General features: G+C 46.9%; 1 protein-coding gene across 1 annotated transcript in view; it reads right to left on the bottom strand.

Moving 5' to 3' along the window:
- Window positions 1-18,136: 18,136 nt before the first annotated feature.
- Window positions 18,137-22,094, bottom strand: part of TMEM212 (transmembrane protein 212) — a 37,308-nt gene continuing 33,350 nt past the window's right edge. The window contains exon 4 of the mRNA XM_073673084.1: window positions 18,137-19,424. Coding sequence (XP_073529185.1) covers window positions 19,404-19,424 — 21 coding nt within the window. The 3' untranslated portion in view covers window positions 18,137-19,403. The remainder of the gene's footprint in view (window positions 19,425-22,094) is intronic.

Here is a 22,094-nt window from a genome sequence, read left to right as displayed (position 1 = left end):
GAGGGAAAGGGAATGGCTGCTCACAGTCCTCAGCCTGTGGGATTAAGGGTAAACGGGTAAACAGTTCACTCAGCTGGTCCCAATGGGGACTATATTAGCAGTAACAGTTTCAGTTTCAGTTCACGGTTTCAGTTTACTGTGCCCCGACGGGCAACTATATACAGCTTCTGCTTCGCTGTCCTTAGCGACGGCGTCCTCCTGCTCTTGCTTTTTGGTTACCTTTGGCTCTAGTTTCAGACCCGTCCGGGTCCTCTTGTTCTTCCTCCTCACACCGCAGCTCTTCCTCCGTCAGGCGATGCACATGGAGGGCGTAGGGACCTTTGGCACACTTGTGCCGGGTGAAGGTGACCTCGTCCCCGATGTAAAGGTCACGACCTCTGTGTCCCTCCGGTAGGTGGGACTCAACGTCTCTTCTGGTCACAAAGACGTCGCTTAGGGTGTGGTGGTCTCGGATGAAGCCCCACCCATGCTGCAGGTTAAACTTTATCACAGTCCCGGTGGTGCGGGGACTATGCGCTGCACGGGGGTCTCTCCTGGTTCGGCTCTTCTGCTCGGCGCTCCTTATTTGGGCCTGTTGTTCCCGGACCCGCCTCTCTCTCCGCTCCCTCGCAAACTCCTCGAGCTGCTGTCGGCAGCACTCAGCACGCTCCGCTGCAGCTGCCCTGGTTTCCTGAGTGAACCCCATTAGGTCTTCTCCGGTGGGGTCCCACTCAAATTGGGTCTCTTCAAGCGGGGGCGAGATCCTTATCACGGGCTTCGGAGCCGGAATCAGGGGTGCACACATGGCCCCAACTCTCCTCTGGTGCTCCAGTTCATAATATTTCTGGGGCCAGATGAAAGGCTGCCCGTCCGGCCACGTGTGCTGGGCAAACAAGTCCTCTCCCAGACGCGGCACCCTTGGTTTTACGGGTGCGGGCGCGGTGGTGGTGGCGCCCGGGTTGCCCAGGCCTTGCGGCCAGGCCTGGGGCACCTGGAAGGTGAAGGGCACCGTTAGGACGGCGGCACCCTGGGCTACCTGGCCTTGCGGCCAGGCCGGAGGCTCCGCGGAGGTAGGGGGCGCTGTTGGTGATGCGACGCCCGGAAATTCTAGGCCCTGCAACCAGGCTGGTGTTACTTCCTGTTTTGCCACGCTCGGGGTCGGTGCGCATGGCGTCACAGGGGTCGCGGCGGCGGCTTCCGGTTGGGGCCTAGTCTGCGTCGGTGACATGGCGTTTTCGGGCACAGCAGGGGGACTTTCGGGCTCTGCGACGGGGAGCTGGGGCAGGTAAGCGGTGTCCCGGTTTGGGGTATAGACGTCCCCTTTACCTGCCTCCATGCGTTCGGCTCCCTTCTCGGAGCCGTCTCCGGCCTTGGGTCCTCCCGCGCCATCCTCAGAGGCGGTCTGTCTCCTCATCTTGGCTGGCGTGCTCCGGGTCTTGGTTTGCTGGGCCATCTCTCGGCTCCACTCCGCCAATGTCTCTCGCTGTACCCGGGCCATCCTCCGTGCGAGGCCCTCCAGGGCAGTCTGTGCACACTCCCGGTCTCGGGGGAGCTGTGCAAGGACCTCCACTAGGCCTAGTGGGGTCGTGGTTTCCAGCAGGCTCCTGACCATCGGGTCGGTGCTGCTCTGCTTTTCTTCCAGCAGGCTCCTGGCCAGCGGGCCGGTGCTGCTCTGCTCTCTCGCCATCTCCGGGTGAGCTTCTCTGCTATTCTTCTCCAGGCTTCCTGCCTCCGGGTGCGCTCGCTCCAGACTGCTCCAGGCGGCACCCATCTTCGTTCTTTTCTTTCGTCTCCTCCCACTTCGAGGGCGGTCCCGGGGCCACTGGGTGACTGTCAGCTCCAGGGGCGGTTCTTTCACGCTGACAGACACCTCTAGCATCACAGTCTCTGTTGGTGGGGGCGGTTTCCACTTTTGGCGCCATTTTCGGTCCTGGCCCACGATGGGAGGTGGCCTCTCGCCACCCTCTGGCACGCCCATAATGGCGTCCGCTCTGGCAAGGCGGGAAATCCTTGGAAATGGCGGGAACCGCTTCCCAGTGGCGGGAAACTCTGCAGATGGCGGGAAAAAGCTGTTAATGGCGGACAACCGGCTGGAATCGACTGGTGATGGGGTCCGATGGCGGGGACCCTCCGGAACCGGCAGGAGACTTCTTTTTGAGGTAAACTCATTCTTTTCTTCAGGCACGCAGTACCCGGGTGTTGCGGGCACGTAATCCTGCCGACTACGCCAAAGTTGACGCGCCCCCTGGGCCATATTCTTTAGGGGGAATATCCGGAGCCGGATCAGATGGGGGTTGTAGTCTTCCGAGTGGCTGTGACCCGGTCCGTGCCCAGGGTGTCAAACTGAGTTGTATGTGGCAGTCCTACAGATGTTACTAAGTTCTTAATGTCGACTACGCCACCCGTTGTGTTGCGGTCACTGTGGCCGCCGCTGCAGCAGGGTCCGCTGAGGCTGGTGGTGTAGGTGCAGCTTTGGGGATATAACCCCCAACGGGTGGGGTATAGCCTCAGGGGGATCAGGTGCAGAGGATGGGAGTTGTGGTGATGCAGTGTAGACGGCAATCAGAGACAGAGTCGGGTTATGCAGTTTAGGATGTTTACTCACTGCTGATGTTCTGGTCACTCCAGCTTCGAGTGACCTCCCGAGCCGTGCTGCGTCCACCAGGTTCTGGATCCAGCCAACCCCCAAATAAGTCCGGAGCGTGACCCTGAGCTCTCCTTCTGTCCTTTCTCTGGCCGTCCCCACTATTGATCCACCCAGGTCCAGCTCCCTCGGGCCTTCTGTTGGGAGACCCTTGGCCTTGGGTTCCCTGACCCTCCTCGTGGTATGCCTTCGTGGTGGATGTGGTGGGTGACCGTGACAAACGCTGCCCACGGTCTCCGGTCTCTGGCTGGGGAGTGTTTTTGCCCCCACCAGCTTGGGTTCCGGTACCCTGTGCCGACTCTTCACCCGGGGATTTAATTTGGGTTCTTGGAGTCCTTTTCTTCTGTTTCCCCCTCTGGGTCTCTCTCTACTCTCTCACTCTGGGTCTCTCTTCTCCTCCGCTCGCTGACTTTCTCTCAGACTGACTGACTTCTCACAGACTGACCCTGTTCTTAGATGGTGCCCACCTTAAATACTCCCTCTATGTGTGAGCTCAGGTGACCAGCACCCAATGAGCTCCTAACTTTACCCAGGCTGCTCCCCCTATCTGACCCTACACTACTGGGATGTACCACCCCCCTCCCACTCCAGCCAGGAACAGACTCGGTCGTACCTGCACATTTCTAAGTGGGAGTACCGTTGGTCTGCTCCTCGGAAATGGGATGTGTGTAGTGCATGCAGCTTACTGAGCTCAGTTCCACACTCCATCCTTACCCGGGAGTGGAATACCACACCTCTGGGTTGAGGTGCAATACCCCTGTAGCAGCCGAATCCTCAGGGTGCTACAAATCCATTACTGTTTTTTTCTCCAGAATGCGGAATGCGATTCATATATCATACAGTTTTTTTCATTTATACATACAGTTGGGAAAATAAGTACGTTTTGCAAGTTTTCCCACCTACAAAGAATGGAGAGGTCTGTAATTTTTATCATAAGTATACGTCAACTGTGAGAGACAAAATTTTTATAAAAAATACAGAAAATCACATTGTATGTGTAACGGGTCCGGGTGGTGGAACCTCTGTGCCGAGGTGCAAGGAGGGACCCAGAGGGGAGTGACTAAGTATCAACCCGAACCGACCCTGTTCGGATGGCAGCAAACGACACCGTGACCAGGGAGGATCCGGGCCGAGGGATCAGGTGCTACCCTGGGGACGACCTTGTAAGAGAGCAGGTGACTCCCACGGGTCAGATGGCTGGGACTGACCGGTATGACGGATGGACACGGCAAGCGGGCAGAAGTCTCTGGTAGCTGACAGGTGGTCACGGTATGTGACAGCAGAGCAGGTAGTAGTCTCTAGGGTTACCAGGCAGGTGGTCACAGCAAGTGAGGGGAGAGCCTCCAGGCAGGCTGGCAGGAAACAGGCGGGCGCTCCCAGGTGAGCGGGCAGACCGACAAGGCAGGTAACAGGCAGGTAACTGGTGAGCGATCCCAGGTGAGCTGGCTGACGGACTCTGCAGGTAACAGATGGGTGCTCCCAGGTGAGCGGACTGACAGACTGGGCAGGTAACAGGCGTATGCTTCCAGGTGAGCGGACTGGCAGACAGGGCAGGTAACAGGCAGTTAACAGGTGAGCGCTCCAGGTGAGCAGGCTGGCAGGCTCGGCAGGTAACAGGCAGATAACGGGCTGGCAGGCAGGACGAAGAGTCAGGCGAGCAGCGGGACCTGAGGGCTGAAGCAGAGATCAGAACTGTGCAACAACTTTGCTCGGGCACCTCCATTTTGGAGGAGGTGCCCTATATATGGGAGGACCCTCGGCTATTGGCCGGGGACTCCTTAGGACGGCGCGCGCGGCCCATTTAAGAGGGGGGGGAGCGCGCGCACGTCCTAAGCACAGTGCCCGGGGGACTGCGCGTGCAGACAGCAGGCTGAGAAGGCGAGAGGGGAGCGTGGTGAGTGGGACGGCGTCTCTGCCCCGCAGGAGGCAGAGACACCAAAGCTACAGGGCTGCGCGCGCTGACAGCAAGCTGGGAAGGAGAGCGGGGAGCGAGGAGGTGAGAGGGACGGCGTCTCTGCCTGGAAGAAGGCAGAGACGCCGATGCTACAGTATGTTTTTTACATAATTAATCTGCATTTTATTGCTTGAAAGCAATATTTGATACAATAGAAAAACAGAACTTAATATCTGGTACAGAAGCCTTTGTTTGCAATTACAGAGGTCAGACGTTTCCTGTAGTTCTTGACCAAGTTTGCACACACTGCAGCAGGGATTTTGGCCCACTCCTCCATACAGATCTTCTCCAGATCTTTCAGGTCTTGGGGCTGTCGCTGAGCAACATTAAGTTTCAGCTCCCTCCAAAGACTTTCTATTCGGTTCAGGTCTGGAGACTGGCTAGGCCACTCCAGGACCTTGAAATGCTTCTTACTGAGCCACTCCTTTGTTGCCCTGGCTGTGTGTTTCAGGTCTTTGTCATGCTGGAAGACTCAGCCACAACCCATCTTCAATGCTCTTACTGAGAGAAGGAAGATTTTGGCCAAAATCTCGCGATATATGACCCCATCCATCCTTTCTTAAATACGGTGCAATCGTCCTGTCCCCTTTGCAGAAAAGCACCCCCAAAGTATGATGTTTCCCCCACCATGCTTCATGGTTGGGATGATGTTCTTTGGGTTGTACTCATCGTTCTTCTTCCTCCAAACACAGTGAGTGGAGTTGATAGCAAAAAGTTCTGTTTTGGTCTCAACTGTCCACATGACCTTCTCCCATGCCTCATCTGGATCATCCACATGGTCATTGGCGAATTTCAAAAGGGCCTGGACATGTTTTGGCATGAGCAGGGGGACCTTGTGACGCGCCCCTGGGCCTGTGTCGCGCTGCGTTGCGCACGCGGGAGCCTACCCGGAGCCGGATCAGTGGAGGGTTGTAGTCTCGTGGCGGTGACCCGGTCCGTGCCCAGGGAGTCAAACTAGACGGCAGTCTATTAGTAGTAAATAGTTGAGGACTACGCCACCCGTTGAGTGCAGCCAGGGAGCTGCTGCTGCAGGGCAGACCGCTGAGGCCGGTGGTAGGATTGTGCAGCGTGATAGTATAACCCCCAACGGGAGGGGTATGGCCTCAGGGCAGCCGACGTGGATGATGGGGGTAGCAGGAACCACTCAGAGACGGTACGGTGTAGTTCAGGGTCTTTACTGGTAACAACGACAGACCCTCCCGGAGTACTTGCTAGCAAACGGGGCCTGGTCAGTCTTTGAGCAGATGGGATCTCCCCTGGCCAGGCGTAGTTGTAGGCCTCCCAAACTGACTGTACTCTTCTGGCTACCTTGCTAGAAGCTGATGTAAGTAGCCCACGTCCCTGAGTGTACCGTGTGGTGCTCACCCGTATGGCCGGTGACTCGGGGCCTTCTAATGGCTTCCGCTCCACGATGGCGGTGCTGGTCCCACGCGTGTGACCGTGCCTTCGGGCTTCTGGGCCAGAGGACCTGAAATCCCCTGCCTGACGGATTCTGCTGCTGGGTAGGAGTTAGTCCCCACAGCCTCGGACTCCGGGTCCGGATGCCAGCTGGATCTTCCCTGGGGTGGAAACCTGTAAAGACTGCACAGTTCGGGTTAGCGCAGCAACGCTCTTAGCTAGCTCTTGGACCTGATGGTGTAGGTCTGGAGCCGGGTCATTGTCCAAAGCCTGCGCATCAGCTCCCACAGGCCCTGCTGACAAGGGCGCCGCCTCCTGGTAGTAAGTGGTAGTGGGGCGTCTGTGGGTCACAACGCCACCTGGTGCCGGTTCTCGGAGCACCCGGATGGCTCTGTCCTTGAACTGTGCAAAGTCCAGATGGGGATCCTGTAAGGCCATTGCCCGCAACTGGGTTCGGTGGGCATTGCAATATAAACCCTCTATAAATTGTTCAGTCAACAGCCTGTCCTCGTTTCCCACCCCATCAGGGTCGGTCTGCTTTATGGCCCTCAGGGCCTCTTGTAGGTTTAGTGCATAGTCCCTTATACTCTCATGCGCTCGCTGCTTGCACCCGTAGAATCTAAGCTTAATCTCGGCTGAGGTGCGGGTATCAAAGGTGTCCTTCAGCCGGGTTAGTATCCCTGCGACAGTCTTCCTCCCAGGTGGCCAGGATTTTACTTCCCTTTTGGCTGCCCCGGTTAGTTGGGCCACCAGGATGCTCACTTTTTGCTCTTCTGTGAGGGGGTACACCTGGAAGAGGCTATCCAGCTTTTCTCTAAAGTCATGCAGGGTATGTGACTCCCCTGAGTACTGGGGTAGCCAGGCTGCTCCCGGGATATAGGGCATGGTGAAGGGCATAACTGCAGCAGCGGTAGCGCTGGCGGGGGTTGGGGCAGTGAAGCTCTCCTCCGTATCCGACATCTTCCTCCCCCCTAGTGGACCGTGGCCTACCTTGCGATGATCCTCTTCTGTAGGCCGCGGCTCCGCAGTGGATCGTCAGGGTTGAGGACCTTCCGTCGCGCTCCTGTGACGTCGGCGTCTGCTGGGCTCCTTCCAGGACCTTACGCAACGTCCGGACGTGAGGCGGGGCTTCAGTTCTCGCGCGCTTTCAGAGTCCACGCCCCTCTTCTTCCCGCGCGGCGTCCCCAAGATGGCGTCCAACGGCGGGAAAACTCCACGGATGGCGGGAAGAAGGCCGAAGATGGCGCCGGATGGCGGGAAACTTCACCGCTGGTAAGTTTGAACAGTCTTTGCTTTTCAGGCACGCAGTACCCGGTGGTTGCGGGCACGAGATCCTGCCGACTACGCCAAAGTTGACGCGCCCCTGGGCCTGTGTCGCGCTGCGTTGCGCATGCGGGAGCCTACCCGGAGCCGGATCAGTGGAGGGCTGTAGTCTCGTGGCGGTGACCCGGTCCGTGCCCAGGGAGTCAAACTAGACGGCAGTCTATTAGTAGTAAATAGTTGATGACTACGCCACCCGTTGAGTGCAGCCAGGGAGCTGCTGCTGCAGGGCAGACCGCTGAGGCCGGTGGTAGGATTGTGCAGCGTGATAGTATAACCCCCAACGGGAGGGGTATGGCCTCAGGGCAGCCGACGTGGATGATGGGGGTAGCAGGAACCACTCAGAGACGGTACGGTGTAGTTCAGGGTCTTTACTGGTAACAACGATAGACCCTCCCGGAGTACTTGCTAGCAAACGGGGCCTGGTCAGTCTTTGAGCAGATGGGATCTCCCCTGGCCAGGCGTAGTTGTAGGCCTCACAAACTGACTGTACTCTTCTGGCTACCTTGCTAGAAGCTGATGTAAGTAGCCCACGTCCCTGAGTGTACCGTGTGGTGCTCACCCGTATGGCCGGTGAGTCGGGGCCTTCTATTGGCTTCCGCTCCACGATGGCGGTGCTGGTCCCACGCGTGTGACCGTGCCTTCGGGCTTCTGGGCCAGAGGACCTGAAATCCCCTGCCTGACGGATTCTGCTGCTGGGTAGAAGTTAGTCCCCACAGCCTCGGACTCCGGGTCCGGTAAAGAATCTTCTTAGTCAGGGCGAGCGCTGCAGCTGCCAGCCCCTGACTCCTTGGAACTCTCCTGTTTCCTATGCTGCTTCTTGTCTCCACTCTCCTTGTCTGACTCACCCTGCCTCAGCCCCGGGTTTATACAGGGGAAGTTCTTCCCCTCCCAAGACTGGGCAGGAGGTGTGGCATGCACAGGATCCCTGACCAAAGGACCTCCCACCTGCTCTCAGACATAACATTACATTACTGTGGAAAACCAGACCCCTGGGGTGCCACACTTGCGTACCCTGCTGAATTTTATTTCATGACGACGTAGAATGTTGCTAATGGTAATGTTTGAGACTGTGGTCCCAGCTCTTCAGGTCCTCCTGTGTAGTTCTGGGCTGATTCCTGACTTTTCTCAGTATCATCCTTATACCACGAGGTGAGATCTTGCATGGAGCCCCAGACCGAGGAAGATTGACAGTCATCTTGTGTTTCTTAAATTTTCTAATAATTGCACAAACAGTTGTTGCCTTCTCACCAAGCTGTTTGCCCTTAGACAGCTCTTTGACTTGGCTATGGTGGAAAGGTGTGATTGATTGAGTTTGTAGACAGGTGTCATTTATACATGTAATGAGTTCAAACAGGTGAAATTAATACAGGTAATGAATGGAGAGTAGGAGGGCTTCTTAAAGAAGTAGTAACAAGTCTCTGAGAGCCAGAATTCTTGCAGGTTGATAGGTGATCAAATACTTATTTCATGGAATAAATTGCAATTTAATTGTTTAAAATCATACAATGTTATTTTCTGTTTTTTTATTTTTAGATTCTGTTTCTCACAGTTGAATGGTACCTACGATAAAAATTACAGACCTCTCCATTCTTTATAAGTGGGAAAACTTTCAAAATCGGCAGTGTATCAAATACTTATTTTCCCCACTGTGTCATATCTAAGGCAGCATCACATTTCATAATGTAGGATGTGCATCAAATGTTCAACATGACGTTTTTGTTGTGAATATGATTTATGTGTCTTTATAGGAATGGAATGATTCATTTTCTAGAACAAAAGTTTTAGTCCATGTTCCCAGACACGGAAACCCTGCATTTTCCTGCCGCATTTTTTCTAAGTATTTTCCACAGGTATCCACATGAAAATAGGCAATAGTAATATTCTCGATTGTACTTTTGTTGCTTTTTTTAAATTCTTTTTTTACATTTTGGATGCATTTTTGGTACATATTTAACACAACATTTTAATGAATTTAAAGTGCACAAATACTGGGATTCCACATTTAAAAATGCAATTATATTTTGTACATATGAAACGTGGATGAGGGACGGCCACAGGACAAGGGGTACAGAAACAATCAGCAGAAACGAACAAAGATTAGATAATATAATATGAATGTTTACTAACCAGTTTATAAAACAAAGGAAAGGATGGTAGGTAAACAGTGTATAAATAACAAATACAATGACAGGAATTACTCTCAATAACACCAAATAAGAGTATACACAGGTACACTTAACAGAATTAACAGTTACATGAAAGCAAAAATACAACGCGATTAACCCTTTCTATGCATAAATAAATAAAACTACAGTGTTGTGGCAGCATTTTAGTAATCACCTACTCACAGCAGTTTTTGAAGTGTCTCTTACAGAAGAGGCCTTTTCTTCTAACTAATTGGACCTCTATAAGGCCATTTATATATGCGCATATATATTCAGTTGTAAGATGGTACCGGTACGTCCTGAGACTGAAGTTTAAAGGTCATTGCTGGGCTGAGGCCCGAATAATCAGAAACGCCGTCTTGAAGCTTTTAGGGAACGCCGATCTCTCCAACGTAGGGATTCCTTAAATTTTTAGAGAAAGGGCCCCACGTGGCCTAGCCCAAGATGCTGCGTCCTTGGTTGTCCTCACCAAGTCGCTTCATGTGAAGCTGAACAACGCGTCCCAGAGTTACCAACAACAGATCCAAAGTTGCACCGCTTTATCCAGACTTTCTCCAAGGGTCCGAAGCTTTTCTTCCCCCTGGACTCGCCATTCACTCCTCCCAATTGCCCACCAACCGCCAAAACTGTCGTGCTCCAACTCTGGCCTCTCTTTGCTGCCCTCTACTGGACAGATCATATATTACATCACAAATCTCCAACAATACAGTAAACTGTGATTAACCCTTACATTCCACTTCACTAGCATTTTGATGTCTAGGCAAAAACAGCATCAACTGAGATCTGGCCCCACTCAAAGTCGTTTTGGAGGTACCTTTGTTGACGGACGCCAGCTGTTGGACGCTCTGACCTACGCAAGCCAGCAGGTTCCAAGGACTCTATAAGGCCCTCAGTTTTTCTCTCTCTCTGTAGTTGCGGCTCTAGCTAATTATAGTAAACTGTGATTAACCCTTACACATATGTTTTTCAGGCTCCTCATAGAAGTTTTTTGGAAAAATGTACAAAAGAATATACAATTCTACAGAGTTTTTATGAAAGCACTTTGAATGAAATGTTAAATGCAGTAGATTTTCTGCACAAAAAAATGCAGCAGAAAAAAACACAACATTTATGCTATTTTGGAACATGGCATGTGAACATGGCATGTATATAATTGAATTTGCACATTTTTTCCAACACAAGTAGCACCAATATGAAACCTTTTTTAAAAAGTGTTCCCTAATTGATGCAGTAAAATATTTGATTAGGTGTAAAATACTGAATGCATGTGGAAATAGAGAGCACCAGCCAATCATCACACAATAGCATTGAATATTTAATATAATATTTAATAAAAATAAAAGCAAAATCATAAAAACAAAACAAGAATACAGAGCTTACACAAGTTTGCTTGGAATAAATCTTTTAAGGGGTTTTCCACCTAAAAATTACCTTCTTTGCCATGTTCAATATTGGTCAGTATTTTATCTCAGTAATAATAATAATGATAATAATCTTTATTTATATAGCGCCAACATATTCCGCAGCACTTTACAATTCAGAAATTCATATTCAACAGTCATAAGTAACATAGCTAAAGATAATACAATAATTAAAGCAAAAATAATGACGTCCCTGCTCGTAAGAACTTACAATCTAGAATGAGGTGGGGGTGACACAAAGTACAATAGCTTATTTACAATGATGGTCTGGCCATCTTGAGGGGATGAGGGATAGATAAAGGCTGCATGAGCTCATCACCAACCAGTATCTGTAGTGCTTTTGGGTTTGGTGAAGACTTATGTTTGGAGAAATAAGGGATGGGCTATAAGAATATAAAAGGATTTCAATTAGGGAACGTGATAGGCAGCCCTAAACAGGTGTGTTTTTAGGTAGTGCCTAAAACTGTAAGTTGTGGTTCATCCTAAATTCTTGGGGTAGAGCATTCAAAGAATAGGTGCGGCTCGGAAGAAGTCTTGAAGCTGGAAGTGGGACGTACGGATTAGTGCGGATGTTAGTAGAAAGTCGCTTGCGGAGCGTAGAGAACCGGTAGGCCGATAAACAGAAATGAGGGAAGAGATAAAGGGGGGTGCCGCACTGTGGAGAGCTTTGTGGGTGAAAACAAGCAATTTAAATTGGATCCTATAATTCATGGGCAGCCAGTGCAATGACTACCACAGAGCAGAGGAGTCTGAGTAACGATTAGCCAAATAAATGACCCTGGCTGCAGCATTAAGGATGGACTGGAGAGGGGAAAGTCAAGTGAGGGGGAGGCCAACTAATATAGAGTTACAGTAGTCAAGGCGGGAGTGGATCAGGGCAACAGTGAGGGTTTTTGTTGTTTGCAAGGTGAGAAAGGGGCGGATTCTAGAGATGTTTTTCAGGTGCAAGCGACAAGAGCGGGCAAGAGATTTTGTATATAAGAAGGTGAAGGAAAGATTGGTGTCAAACAGTATTTGTAAGGCAAAATCAGGTGAGGAACAATCAGAGGAAAAATATAATAGAAACATGTCACCACTTCTGCATTTTTCACCCACTCCTGGTTTTGGATTACAAATACCGATGTAAAATACTGACCTAATACTGAACGTGTGAACATGGCCTAAAAATTCCACATTTAGGCCTCATTCAGACTTCCATGATTTTGCTTCTCTTCATAAAAACATGGACTGTCGTTCATCAGTGTTTTGGATCCGCGTTTCATCAGTATTTCATCAGTGTAAGTTTTTACCAACAGTGCTTCATCAGTGATTTTTCAAAAAAACTGGAAAGCTTCTCCCCATTACATTTTCAACCATGGACATCATATGGACTGCACACTGATGCCATCCATGTGCTGCCTTGCTGCTATGGTTTTCAAGGATCCATAAACTTGCTTTGGTACTTTTCATTCATGACTCAAATCAAAAACGGACATGTTGGTAAAAAAATCAGGGACATGTGAACTGAACCATAGACTATAATGGTACGTATTCTATCTGTGACAAACGTGGATAGAACTCATACATGACTCACGGGTATCTGAATGAGACCTAAGTGTTGTAGTTGCTGCCTCCGTTCTGCAGAAACTGAAGTTTAATCAAATATTATATCTAACAGATCTAACAGAATAACCTCAGAAATAAAGTGCTGTGCTTTAAAATATGTGTTCATACTGTTATTTACTCTAGCGCACACTATGAAAATAGTCATCTGATTTCTGTGAGCATCACATCAACATTTAATGGGGTTGGTCACCTTTATTAATTTAAATCCATATATTTTGGGCTAAAAATAATTTTTGCTATTGTTTTTTTTTTTTTTTTTTTACAAATTTTCCCCCGATTGGCTTTTACACTCTCTTTGTTTCCCTGCACATACAAATTTAATGTAAGGCCCCCCTCTTTAATATTTAGTATTGCAAATACTGTTATGTTTTTCAGTCAATTGTGCGCAGATATAAAAGATGGCTGATCATTTGCATAGCAAATATTCATAAATAGGCTGAGTTGACATGTTCAGCTTGTAGTGTAAATCTTAATACAATACAAGTTGTGACCTAAAAATCAGTGCAATAAAACAATGTAACAATTATGTGTGCATTTATATATAATAAATATATATATATACACACACACACTATGTATATATATACACAGTATATGTGTACATATATATATATACATATATATACATATACAGTACAGACCAAAAGTTTGGACACACCTTCTCATTTAAAGATTTTTCTGTATTTTCATGACTATGAAAATTGTACATTCACACTGAAGGCATCAAAACTATGAATTACCACATGTGGAATTATATACTTAACAAAAAAGTGTGAAACAACTGAAAATATGTCTTATATTCTAGGTTCTTCAAAGTAGCCACCTTTTGCTTTGATGACTGCTTTGCACACTCTTGGCATTCTCTTGATGAGCTTCAAGAGGTAGTCACCGGAAATGGTCTTCCAACAATCTTGAAGGAGTTCCCAGAGATGCTTAGCACTTGTTGGCCCTTTTGCCTTCACTCTGCGGTCCAGCTCACCCCAAACCATCTCAATTGGGTTCAGGTCTGGTGACTGTGGAGGCCAGATCATCTGGCGTAGCCCCCCATCACTCTCCTTCTTGGTCAAATAGCCCTTACACAGCCTGGAGGTGTGTTTGGTGTCATTGTCCTGTTGAAAAATAAATGATGGTCCAGCTAAACGCAAACCGGATGGAATAGCATGCCGCTGCAAGATGCTGTGGTAGCCATGCTGGTTCAGTATGCCTTCAATTTTGAATAAATCCCCAACAGTGTCACCAGCAAAGCACCCCCACACCATCACACCTCCTTCTCCATGCTTTACGGTGGGAACCAGGCATGTAGAGTCCATCCGTTCACCTTTTCTGCATCGCACAAAGACACGGTGGTTGGAACCAAAGATCTCAAATTTGGACTCATCAGACGAAAGCACAGATTTCCACTGGTCTATTGTCCATTCCTTGTGTTCTTTAGCCCAAACAAGTCTCTTCTGCTTGTTGCCTGTCCTTAGCAGTGGTTTCCTATCAGCTATATTACCATGAAAGCCTGCTGCACAAAGTCTCCTCTTAACAGTTGTTGTAGCGATGTGTCTGCTGCTAGAACTCTGTGTGGCATTGACCTGGTCTCTAATCTGAGCTGCTGTTAACCTGCGATTTCTGAGGCTGGTGACTCGGATAAACTTAGCCTCAGAAGCAGAGGTGACTCTTGGTCTTCCTTTCCTGGGGCGGTCCTCATGTGAGCCAGTTTCTTTGTAGTGCTTGATGGTTTTTGCAACTGCACTTTGGGACACTTTCAAAGTTTTCCCAATTTTTCGCACTGACTGACCTTCATTTCTTAAAGTAATGATGGCCACTTGTTTTTCTTTACTTAGAATCTGTATTATGGCAAGAAAAAAGCAGCTAACAGTCTATTCAGTAGGACTATCAGCTGTGTATCCACCAGACTTCTGCACAACACAACTGATGGTCCCAACCCCATTTATAAGGCAAGAAATCCCACTTATTAAACCTGACAGGGCACACCTGTGTAGTGAAAACCATTTCCGGTGACTACCTCTTGAAGCTCATCAAGAGAATGCCAAGAGTGTGCAAAGCAGTCATCAAAGCAAAAGGTGGCTACTTTGAAGAACCTAGAATATAAGACATATTTTCAGTTGTTTCACACTTTTTTGTTAAGTATATAATTCCACATGTGTTAATTCATAGTTTTGATGCCTTCAGTGTGAATGTACAATTTTCATAGTCATGAAAATACAGAAAAATCTTTATATGAGGTGTGTCCAAACTTTTGGTCTGTACTGTATATGCGTGGTCAACATTGTTGGTACCCCTCGTTTAATGAAAGAAAAACCCACAATGGTCACAGAAATAACTTGAATCTGACAAAAGTAATAATAAATTAAAAATCTATGAAAATGAACAAATAAAAGTCAGTCATTGCTTTTCAACCCTGCTTCCACAAAATTTAAAAAAAAATTTAACTCATGAAATAGGCCTGGACAGAAATGATGGTACCCCTGAAAATAATGTGACAAAAGGGACATGTTAAATCAAGTTGTGTCCACTAATTATCATCACAGGTGTCTACAATCTTGTAATCAGTCACTGGGCCTGTATATAAGATAAGATAAGATAAGATATACTTTATTTTATCCCGGAGGAAATTGCGGTATCACAGCAGCAGAACACAGATCTCGAACATGACACATATAATAACATAACATTTGGAATGCTTTAGACATTGCTTTTCAGACATTTGTTAAACACCGCCATAGCTGTTGGAACTATATAGGGCTACAGATACTCACTGTGCTGTTTGGTGACATGGTGTGTACCACACTCAACATGGACCTGAGGAAGCAAATGAAAGAGTTGTCTCAGGAGATTAGAAAGAAAATTATAGACAAGCATGTTAAAGGTAAAGGTTATAAGACCATCTCCAAGCAGCTTGACGTTCCTATGACTACAGTTGCACATATTATTCAGAAATTTAAGATCCATGGGACTGTAGCCAATCTCCCTGGACATGGCCGCAGGAGGAAAATTGATGACAAATCAAAGAGACGGATAATATGAATGGTAACAAAAGAGCCCAGGATAACTTCTAAAGAGATTAAAGGTGAACTTCAAGCTCAAGGAACATCAGTGTCAGATCGCACCATCGGTCGTTGTTTGATCCAAAGTGGACTTCATGGGAGACAACCAAGGAGAGCACAATTGTTGAAAAAAAATCATAAAAAAGCCAGACTGGAATTTGCCAAGCTACATGTTGACAAGCTACAAAGCTTCTGGGAGAATGTCCTATGGACAGATGAGATAAAAATGGAAGTTAGTTTTTGGCAAGGCACATCAGCTCTATGCTCACAGATGGAAAAATGAAGCATATCAAGAAAAGTACTCTGTCCCTACTGTGAAACATGGAAGAGGCTCTGTTATGTTCTAGGGCTGCTTTGCTGCATCTGGCACAAGGTGTCTTGAATCTGTGCAGGGTACAGTGAAATCTCAAGACTATCAAGGTATTCTAGAGAGAAATGTGCTGCCCAGTGTCAGAAAGCTTTGTCTCAATTGCAGGTCATGGGTCTTGCAACAGGATAATGACCCAAAACACAGAGTTAAAAAGACCCAAGAATGGCTAAGAGGAAAACATTGGACTATTCTGAGGTGGCCTTCTATGAGCCCTGACCTAAATCCTATTGAGCATCTTTGGAAAGAGCTGAAACATGACGTCTGGAGAAGGCAACCTTCAAACACGAGACAACTGGAGTAGTTTGCTCATGAGGAGTGGGCCAAAATACCTGCCGAGAGGTGCGAAGTCTCATTGACAGTTACAGGAATCGTTTGATTGCAGTTATTGCCTCAAAAGGTTGTTCAACAAAATATTAAGTTAAGAGTACTATCATTTCTGTACAGGCCTATTTCATGAGTTTAATTTTTTTAAAAAATCAGTGGAAGCAGGGTTGAAAAGCAATGACTGACTTTCATTTGTTCATTTTCACAGAGTTTTCATTTATTATTACTTTTGTCAGATTCAAGTTATTTCTGTGACCATTGTGGGTTTTTCTTTCATTAAACGAGGAATAACAACAATTTTGACTAAGTGTTTGTGTATATATATATATATATATATATATATATATATATATATATATATGTACTTTATATATATATATATATGCTACTAAACTGTCAAAGGTGGATACAGTGGCATGTAAAAGTTTGGGCACTCCTGGTCAAAATTACTGCTATTGTGAACTGTTAAGCAAGTTGAAGATGAAATGATCTCTAAAAGGCCTAAAGTTAAAGATGACACATTTCCTTAGCATTTAAGCAAAGAAAGATATATATATTTAAAAAATTACAAAAATGAAAATGGGTAGATGCAAACCTTTTAGCACCCTGCATTGTTAGTACCTAGTAGAACCCCTTTTGAGAGTATCACAGCTTGTAAACGCTTTATGTAGCCAGACATGAATCTTTCAGTTCTTGTTTAAGGGATTTTCATCCATTCTTCCTTGGAAAATTCTTCCAGTTCTGTGAGAATCCTGGGTCGTCTTGCATACACTGCTATTTTGAGGTCTAGCCGCAGATTTTAAATGATGTTCAGATCAGGGGACTGTGAGGGCCATTGTAACAACTTCAGTTTGTGCCTTTTGAGGTAGTCTGTTGTGGATTTTGACATGTGTTTAGGATCATTATCCATTTGTAGAAGCCATCCTCTTTTCAACTTCAGTTTTTTTACTGATGGTGCTATGTTTGCATCAAGAATTTGTTGAAAATTCATTGAATCCATTCTTCCCTCTACCCATGAAATGTTTCCCGTGCCATTGGCTGCAACACAACCCTAAAGCATGATTGATCCACCTCCATGCTTAATGGTTGGCGAGATGTTCTTTTCCCGAAATTCTGTGCCGTTTTTTCTCCACACATACCTTTGATCATTGTGGCGAAAGAGTTCTATATTAACCTCATCGGTCCACAGGACTTGTTTCCAAAATGCATCAGGCTTGTTTAGCTGTTCTTTTGCATACTTCTGACACTGAATTTTATGGTGAGGACGCAGGAGAGGTTCTCTTCTCATGACTCTTCTATGAAGACCATATTTGTGCGGCTGTCTCTGAACAGTAGAACAATGTATCACAACTCCAGAGTCTGCTAAATCTTTGTGAAGGTCTTTTCCAGTCAAGCAGGGGTTCTGATTTGCCTCTTTAGCAATCCTACAAGCAGCTCTCACTGAAATTTTGCTTGGTCTTCCAGACCTTACCTTGACCTCCACAGTTCCTGTTAACTGTCATTTTTTAATTACATTTCAAACTGAGGAAAGGTCAACTTGAAAACGCTTTGCTATCGTCTTGCAGCCTACTTCTGCTTTTGGGGCCTTCACCATTTTCATTTTCAGAGAACTAGTTTATAAAGCTGGAAATTTGCAAACTGGCCTTTCCTAATAATGATAGTGAATAAGCCATAAACCTAACAGGTCTGAAACTTTGGTCAAAGTTATCTGAGCACATAAATCTTCAAGGGTGCCAAACTTTTGTATCGGCCCACTTTCCTTTTTGTAATTTTTAAAATGAAAAAATGTACAATATATATATTTTTATGCCTAAAATACAAAGGAAATGTGTCATCTTTAACTTTAGGCCTTTTAGAGATCATTTCATCTTCAACTTGGTTAACTGTTTACAATAACAGTAATTTTGACCAAGGGTGCCTACATTTTTACATGCCACAATGTCAGTACTGTTTACCTATAGATAAAAGTTTTCAATTTCATAAAGAGATGGCATTTTGGTAGAGGTTCCAACTAGAGATGAGTAAATCTGACGAGATTTAAATTGGCCAAATTTTGCGGATTTCACCGTAAAAATTGATTTGCAGTACATTTATTCTTCGTCGATTGAATGTTTCTTAATATTTTATGGGGTCTGGAGAGATCCCAGAGCATAGTAAAAAAAAGAAGAAATAATACTCACTGCTCAGCTCTCCAGCCACCACCACTGCATGCTGTCCCTTGTACATTGCCTCTTCTTACCGCTTCCACAAGCTGAAACCCCAGGCATCTTCACGCTAGGCCTAGAAGTAATTGCACATGGGTTTAGTAAGATTGCGATGCATGCTGCGACATCACAACCTTACGACTCACATGTGCAAGAACGTTCCAAGCCTAGTCGCGGATTGAAGTTCCAACTTAGAGTCTGCGTTGTAAGGACTCGGTACATGTCACCATTTCAACTTCATGACCTTATGAAACCTCCTGTGCCTGATTGAGGCCAAAAGTCCTGAAATAATATGATGAGGACTGGAGTTTCACTGCACAGAGGCAATAAGAAGAGGCTTTGAAGACCTACAGGGAAAGGCGAGCGTGAGGTAGCCATAGAGGTGAGCATTAGTCTTTTTCTGTTTTTTAACCTTTTGCCAGACCTCAGAAAAACTGTGGAACAAAGTACAAAACAATCATATTCTATAAAATATGAATTTTTTAAAAATGTTAGTAGCATTCAATTTCACTCAAATAAATGTGTTCATCTCTAGTTCCAATCTATGGGACCCCTTCCAGTTTTCCATTTGTGCATTGGTGCTCCCTGTCACATGACTGTGCAAGGATCTTCACTTTATTGAGACCGTGCAGCAGGCCTCTGTACAGCCGGGTGGCCAGGGGCTCCTTTGTCTGACTGACTGGTGGTATGAAAGCAATATGCAATCACATTATGTGATAGGAAAAATCCTTTAACCGGGAGAATAATATTCAAAATTGAGAGTCCTCGGTGCGTAATATCTTTTAATGGCTAACAAAGAGGAACTTCCAAGACTAATCAGGTCTCTTCATCAGGTATAGTATAAACAAAAGCAGGAGACACACCATTGTTGTATGCAGATCCAAATTGCTCTATTGCGACACAAACATGAGTGCATTATTCTTTCAGCTTTTAATGCTGCCAATTCTTCACGATATGTTCACATTACCAAACATTTTTTCTTCCCTAGAAAGTCAAAAGAAAATGATAGTCAATGTATAACAATTGTCTACTTTGTGATTGCTTACGGAAACAAAATATGCAAATACACACTTTGCTAATTCTAAGATGTCTGTGTAACATCCCTGGCGGTGTGCTTGCATAGTGCACCACCTCCCACTATGCAAGACCGCAATCTTACCTGTCTGTCCAGTCTGCTATTCCTGCTCCAGTTCATGATGTGTGCATGTCCCTTGACTGACTGCTTAGGGCGGCAGCCCGGTTACTTCCTGATTCTTATAGCTGCTGTCGGCGCACCCCTAATGTGTTTCCAGCCTATTGCTGTGAGTCACTGGATATTTAAACCCCCTCCACCCAGTAGGAGGTGCCTGAGCAACACCTTCACTCAGTTTGTCCTTGCAACTGAATTGCCAGGTCCTGTCCTGTTATCTCTGACTTCTAGTCTGTTTCTGCCTCTCTGGGGGCTGCATTCCCAGACCTGTTACTTGTGACTTCTAGTCTGTTTCCGCCTCTCTGGAGGCTGCATTCCCAGACCTGTTACCTGTGACTTCTAGCCTGTTTGTCTGCCATTCTGGGGGCCGTATACCCAGACTCGCTCCTGTGTCTTGTTACAGTGTCAGTTTCTGCCTGAACACTCTCCTAGCCTGTTTGTCTCTGAGTCCGTACCTTCCCTGCAGTATCTGGACCTGCACCTAACTCCTACTCGTTGTCTCTGTACTTCTGTTGTGAGTTTAGAGTCCACTTGCTACTTCATTGCAAGTACCTTGTGTGTATCTGGTTCTGCTCTGCCTTGCTCATCGCTCTGGCGGTTCCTCTCTGCTCTGCCTTGCTCACCGCTCCAGCGGTTCCTTCCTGCTCTGCCTTGCTCACCGCTCCGGCGGTTCCTTCCTGCTCTGCCTTGCTCACCGCTCCGGCGGTTCCGCTCTGCTCTGTCTTGCTCACCTCTCCGGCTGTTCCTCTCTGCTCTGCCTTGCTCACTGCTCCGGCAGTTCCTCTCTGCTCTGCCTTGCTCACCGCTCCAGCGGTTTCCCCCTGCTCTGCCTTGCTCACCGCTCCGGCGGTATCTCTCTGCTCTGCCTTGCCCACTGCTCCAGCAGTTCCTCTCTGCTCTGCTTGTCTACTGCATCTGCGGTTCTGTTCCTGAATCCCAGTCTGTACTGGACCCTATCCTGCCTGCGCTCCAACCTGCTAGTACCCCCCCGTCTGCATACCAGCCTTGCTTGCCAGTATCCTCCTGTCTGCACTCCAGCCGTGCCTGCCAATACCCACCTGTCTGTATGCCAGCCTAACCTGCTTGTTCCTGCATTCCCCGGTGTGGGTCAACAGCTGTGACCGGGGTCTGACCTGGAGTAGCACCTGGTCCCTCTGCTCGGTTCCTCCTTGGTTCACGGTGTCGTTAGCCGCCGTGCGACCTTGGTCGGATCGGGTAGATACTTAGTTACACCCCTCCAGGCACTCCTCGGTTCATGGTACAGTGGGATCACTAATCACGCTCACGCCAGTCAGTCCGGGCGTGAGCGTAACAGTCTGGAGTATTATACCTCTGCACATGCACCTGCCCCTTAAATTATGTGGGGAAAAGAAAGCGACAATTGATGACTTGGATTAATGAATGTCTAGGTGACATGAGGAATAAGAGTCACATGCCACTTGAACATCATGTAAATTGCAAACACAGGGGATGATTTAGATGCAATCTCCTTCTGTGTGAAGTGATACTCTCACATGTTAGATTGAGCGATAACAGAATCATTTGGGGAGACTAGGTGGATCTTCTGGATGGAGGGTAGACTCAATGAGCAACTTAGTTTTGTTAGTTACATTTGAGTAGTTTTTATGTCTTAAGGCCCTATGTATAGACTATCATCTTTTAGCGTATAGGTCTATACTTGACTATGCTGCTTTTGTTCTGTATAAAAGGGGTTGTCTGGTCAAAAGTGATAAGTCTGCAATCACTCTGTGTGACTGCAGACTTATGAATGCCCCCTGTTCACGCACTGTGCGCTGCGGGGATTCGCCGGTATGAGACTCGGGACCGGAGGCTATGTATGCTTTATACATACCCCCACCCTGTGGGCGTGGCCTCGCTCTCCATACACTTGTAGTTAGACGCACCCACTGGCCGTCCTCATCACTAGGCGGGGCGTGGCCTCGCTCCATACAAGTGTATTGACAGAGGCAGCTTTGAATGGCCTGGGGTATGTATAACTTACACATACATTCCGTTACCGGGTCTACAGAGTGACTGCAGATTTATCACTTTTGACCGGACAACCCCTTTTAGGAGTAAGAGATTGATCCTTACTTATTTCACCAGATATCTAGTATTCATATATTTTGGTGCACTTCGTATTATTACAGGGCATGCATATTGTTATACACTGTGTTCCAAATTATTATGCAAATAATATTTTCTCAGATTTTCCCAAATTACCTATATGAATTGCAGTCATTGTAATTTTCCAGTCAAATAACTATTAGAGTACAATTGAAAGGTTTTTGTACAAACTGCCTATGCTAACAGTATATTTTAAAAAAAATAAAACACTCAAACTGCACTCAAAATACATGTTCCAAATTATTATGCACAGCAGAGTTTTCAACCTTTTCATTTTAATAAAGAACAAAAAAATTGTCATTTTTTAAATTATAAGCATTAGCAGGTTATTACAAACT

The sequence above is a fragment of the Phyllobates terribilis genome, unplaced genomic scaffold, assembly GCF_046119375.1.
Source record: "Phyllobates terribilis strain yellow unplaced genomic scaffold, ASM4611937v1 Scaffold_3__8_contigs__length_932513732, whole genome shotgun sequence".
Taxonomy (NCBI): domain Eukaryota; kingdom Metazoa; phylum Chordata; class Amphibia; order Anura; family Dendrobatidae; genus Phyllobates; species Phyllobates terribilis.
The sequence above is the reverse complement of the archived record's forward strand: the minus strand, read 5'-3'. Positions and strand labels throughout refer to the sequence as shown.